The 4,635-nt window shown below is 37.8% G+C and overlaps 1 protein-coding gene across 1 annotated transcript; it reads left to right on the top strand.

The window, feature by feature from the left end:
- Positions 1-543: 543 nt before the first annotated feature.
- LOC121397984 (olfactory receptor 146-like) lies at positions 544-1,496 on the top strand. The gene has a single exon (XM_041576308.1). The coding sequence runs from the start codon at positions 573-575 to the stop codon at positions 1,494-1,496; it is 924 nt and encodes a 307-aa protein (XP_041432242.1). The 5' UTR covers positions 544-572.
- Positions 1,497-4,635: the final 3,139 nt, after the last annotated feature.

Raw genomic sequence — 4,635 nt, 5'->3', positions numbered from 1 at the left:
ATTCTCCACTTGCCTATAAACCATTAATCTGCAGGAAGAGCACTGGCAGTTGTTCTGAGCATGGTTTTCATTATTGACTAAGGTGTGTGAGCAGGGCAAGCACTGAATGCAAATACTGCATCTGTTTTACAGTTAAATGCAAATTTTTCACTACTAGTGTCCTAAATCTTGGTTTAGAGTCTATTATTATTAATGATATAATATAAGTGATGTCACAAATGATACTGCTACTACAAGAATGTAATCAAAAATTAATGAAAAATACAAACTGCATTCAGTGTTCACATACTGTTCATACACACATACACATCAATGACTTACCACAAAAAGCTCATCCACCAGGAACACAATTTCAGATACAGTAAATCCCTGCCAACACACCACATGGAAAAAGTCACACATTGAACACACATACTACATTTATTCTCCTAGACATCCCGGGAATTCTTCATTCAAACTCTGATTGTACCTTCATTTTGATATTTCCTGGCAGATAAGTCTCACTTAGTTTCTGTTCTAATGTATTACATTTTTATGGCATTGTCAATATTAACAGGTAATATCAAAGTGAGATGGAAAACCAAACAACAGTGTATAAATTGGTTCTCACTGGACTATTTGATCTTCCAATTCTTCAGCTTCCTCTGTTCCTGGTGTTTCTCCAGGTCTATCTCATAACTCTGACTGGGAACCTTCTCATCCTTCTCCTGATCTTCACTGATTCCCATCTCCACACCCCCATGTACTTCTTCCTTGGAACTCTGGCAGGTCTGGATATGAGTTACTCCTCAGTCACTGTTCCAAGAATGCTATTTGATTTACTCAGAGAAAGAAGAATCATTTCTGTAGCAGCTTGTATAACTCAGATCTACTTCTTCATATTTTTCATTGCATCAGAGATGTCTGTGCTGGCAGTGATGTCCTATGACAGATACATTGCCATTTGTTGGCCTCTTTACTACATGCAGATAATAAACCGGAATGTTTGTGTTCAGCTTGTATCAGGTGTGTTGCTTTTCAGTGCAATATATTCCTCGCTGCACACTCTTTTTCTAACTAAACTGACCTTTTGCCTCCCAAATGTTTTGCAAAGTTTCTTTTGTGATGTTCCCCAGTTGCTTGAGGTCTCCTGTAGTGACACATTCATCAATGTATTGCTTATATTTCTCCTTGGAACAGTGTTTGGAGTAGGAATTTTAGGAGTCACCTTTTACCCATATATCTCAATAATCAACACTATACTGAAAATTACTTCTAAACACACAAGATCCAAAACATTCTCCACCTGCTCCTCTCATCTAACTGTGGTCTTTATATTTTACACTACTATTTTCTTCAACTACTTTCGCCCAAATGCAAATGATCATTTAGTTGAGGCCAAATTGGCTTCTGTATTTTTTGCAATATTAACTCCCTGTCTCAATCCTGTGATCTACAGTCTGAGGAACCAGGAACTCAAATTATGCCTAAGAAGAGCTTTACATAGGCTACAATAGTTTCACAACAATAATAAAGAAAATGGGTTGTAAAATAGCTATTCTGGCATTAGAAAAAAGAAAATATTTGCTTTAACAGTACTTATGTTTTACTTAGGGATCTGATGTATTATCCCATTGTGATATAGTCTGCTCTCCAGAATAGATTCTGTGCCATAAAGCCAACCAAGGGAGAGACTTCTAAAAGCATTGGATGCGGGGGTTTAGTACCTTAGAGCCATTTTCATACCTTTCAATGCCATTGCTGTCTTCTACCTTAGGCTATATCTTCCCCTTTTATTCTATTGGTCATTGTGGTCAGAGATCCTGTGTAAAAACCCCACAACATCACTGCAGGATTTTTAGCTTTTACCATGATTAATAACCAGAGTAATTAAAGGAGAACTAAAACCTAACTAAAGAAGTAGCTAGAAATGTTGTACATTATGTTTTGTGCTTCTGTACCAGCCCAAGGCAACCGCAGCCCTTTAGCAGTAAAGATCTGTGTCTCCAAAGATGCCCCAGTAGCTCCCCATCTTCTTTTCTGCTGATTCACTGCACATGCTCTGTGCTGCTGTCACTTACTGAGCTTAGGGACCCACTCACAATATACAGTACACATAGAATAGAAATGTCACAATATAAGGCTGATTAGTAATTAATACAGATAATTACTACATGGCAGCACAGAAACCAGTGCAATTATCATCAGAATCTAATAATCAGCAAACCTGTAGCATCAGCTTATATTACAGGGGAAGCTCATTTTCTGCTGGATAATTAGTGACGAGCCCTAAGCTTAGCTTCTCAACAGCCAATCAGAGCCCACTGAGCATGTGAGTGTCACAGACACTTTCCAAGATGGTGACCCCCTGTGACAAGTTTGAAGTCCTGGATCATTGCTGCTATTGACAAGCTGAAACTTTAGCCTTGTGCAATAAGTTCACTATATAAAATATGCCATTTTTAATCATATTCATTTTTAGGGTTTAGTTCTTCTTTAAATATATTGATAATGGGTTGAGTGCAGAGTGATTGACTAAAGAAAGCTTTATAAAGGAAAGGACACAAATTAATCATATATATATACGTAGAGACAATCGGCACTCACCATTCACTTAGTCAGTTGCTGGGTGCTAACCAATCAATACTTGTTATTCACAGTCCATGAAAGCACTCACAGCGAACGCCATCCAGCGTGTATCAAAACATTATTTATTGGTGCATTGGTGTATCAACGCGTTGCGGCTCACCTGGAGCCGTCGTCAGGATAATGACAGGAAGTGTGGTACATCATTATATCATCCCCTCAACCAATCAAAATCAATCCCTCATTAAGAATTCACATATGTGTGAACCATTCATATACCCAAAAATGCATCTTAAAGTGACAGTGCTCATCTCAAATATATACTATGATAATAATTTCTAGGCCTCTATCCAAAATCTGTGTGTTCGGCCATCAAGTGGGAATCTATAAATACATATAATAATACATATATAAGATGTGTAAAAAAAATTTAAAAAAAGATTTTACCTAGTGAACTTTTCTTAAAAACACACACATTGACATCCACAATGTCTCATAGAAATGTATCAAAAACGTATCTATTAAGCAATCAACATTGCCAGCAAAATCTTAGAAAATGTAATGAAATACAACTCTTAATGTTACCATCTAAGTTAATATATCTAGACACATTGTAAAAAAAGAGGGGAAATAGGGGGAAAAAAGCCTCAAAGCTAAACACTGGCAGGATTAAGAAAATCTCCATATAAACTGTGGTAATCAATATATACCCATTAATAGCATTTACTACCACCCCATCAGAGGTATGCCAATCATACAGGGCTGAAAGGGCATTACAGTTTAACCATCCATTAGACCAATTATTTACTGTAAATTACCGATTAAATAAAGCTTGCCAGAGAGTACATTTCATTTAAACCTCTTGGGGCCACTGTGTCCAGAGTTCGCATCCACTTAGCTTCCTTTTGTAATAAAAGTTTGGACCTATCACCACCTCTCCGTAGTGGCGGAATATGGTCAATCAGTATCGCACGTAAGGAAGGCAGAGAGTGTTTGCATGTCATAATATGTCTAGCCAAGGGGGTATCAGCCTTCCCAGTGGCCAGGGCTGTGCGTATGACAGAGCGATGGTTATTCATGCGCATACGAAATGTGGTTATACATTTCCCTACATAATAGAGGCCACATGGGCATATTATACAATATATGACAAAGTCCGAAGTACAAGTCAACCTATGCAGAATTTTATAGCGTTTGCCGCTTTGTGGATGGGCAAAGCTTTCACCAGTTATTAGACAGCCACATGTCTTACAACCCACGCATCTATAACAACCAGTTCTATTTGATCTGAGCCATGTATCAGCCTTGTCAGTATATAAATCTGTCACCATTAGCAGATCTCTTAAGGACCTCCCTCTGCGATATGCACATATAGGTGCCGACATATTAGCAAAAGGCAAATTAGCATTTTTTGATACATTTCTATGAGATATTATGGATGTCAATGTGTGTGTTTTTAAAAAAAGTTCACTAGATAAAATCTTTTTTAAAAATTTTTTTACACATCTTTTATATGTATTATTATATGTATTTATAGATTCCCACTTGATGGCCGAACACACAGATTTTGGATAGAGGCCTAGAAATTATTATCATAGTATATATTTGAGATGAGCACTGTCACTTTAAGATGCATTTTTTGGTATATGAATGGTTCACACATATGTGAATTCTTAATGAGGGATTGATTTTGATTGGTTGAGGGGATGATATAATGATGTACCACACTTCCTGTCATTATCCTGACGACGGCTCCAGGTGAGCCGCAACGCGTTGATACACCAATGCACCAATAAATAATGTTTTGATACACGCTGGATGGCGTTCGCTGTGAATGCTTTCATGGACTGTGAATAATAAGTATTGATTGGTTAGCACCCAGCAACTGACTAAGTGAATGGTGAGTGCCGATTGTCTCTACGTATTGTGGGGGAATGGCTCTTTAGGTAGTAGCAGCAGCAACTCCTTTCACACAGACAGTAGACAGTACACAGGTTTCCAGCTGATCTCACGTGTGCATTTATTTAACACAGCAGCTTAAACACCAACATAACAGTTCATACCCTTTGG

The sequence above is a fragment of the Xenopus laevis genome, chromosome 9_10L (genome assembly GCF_017654675.1).
Source record: "Xenopus laevis strain J_2021 chromosome 9_10L, Xenopus_laevis_v10.1, whole genome shotgun sequence".
Lineage (NCBI taxonomy): Eukaryota > Metazoa > Chordata > Amphibia > Anura > Pipidae > Xenopus > Xenopus laevis.
Note: the sequence above shows the minus strand (reverse complement) of the source record. Positions and strands in the feature narration are given on the sequence as shown.

Excerpts from the sequence above, each read along its gene's own strand:
- LOC121397984 (XM_041576308.1), top strand. The coding sequence starts at position 573 with ATGGAAAACCAAACAACAGTGTATAAATTGGTTCTCACTGGACTATTT.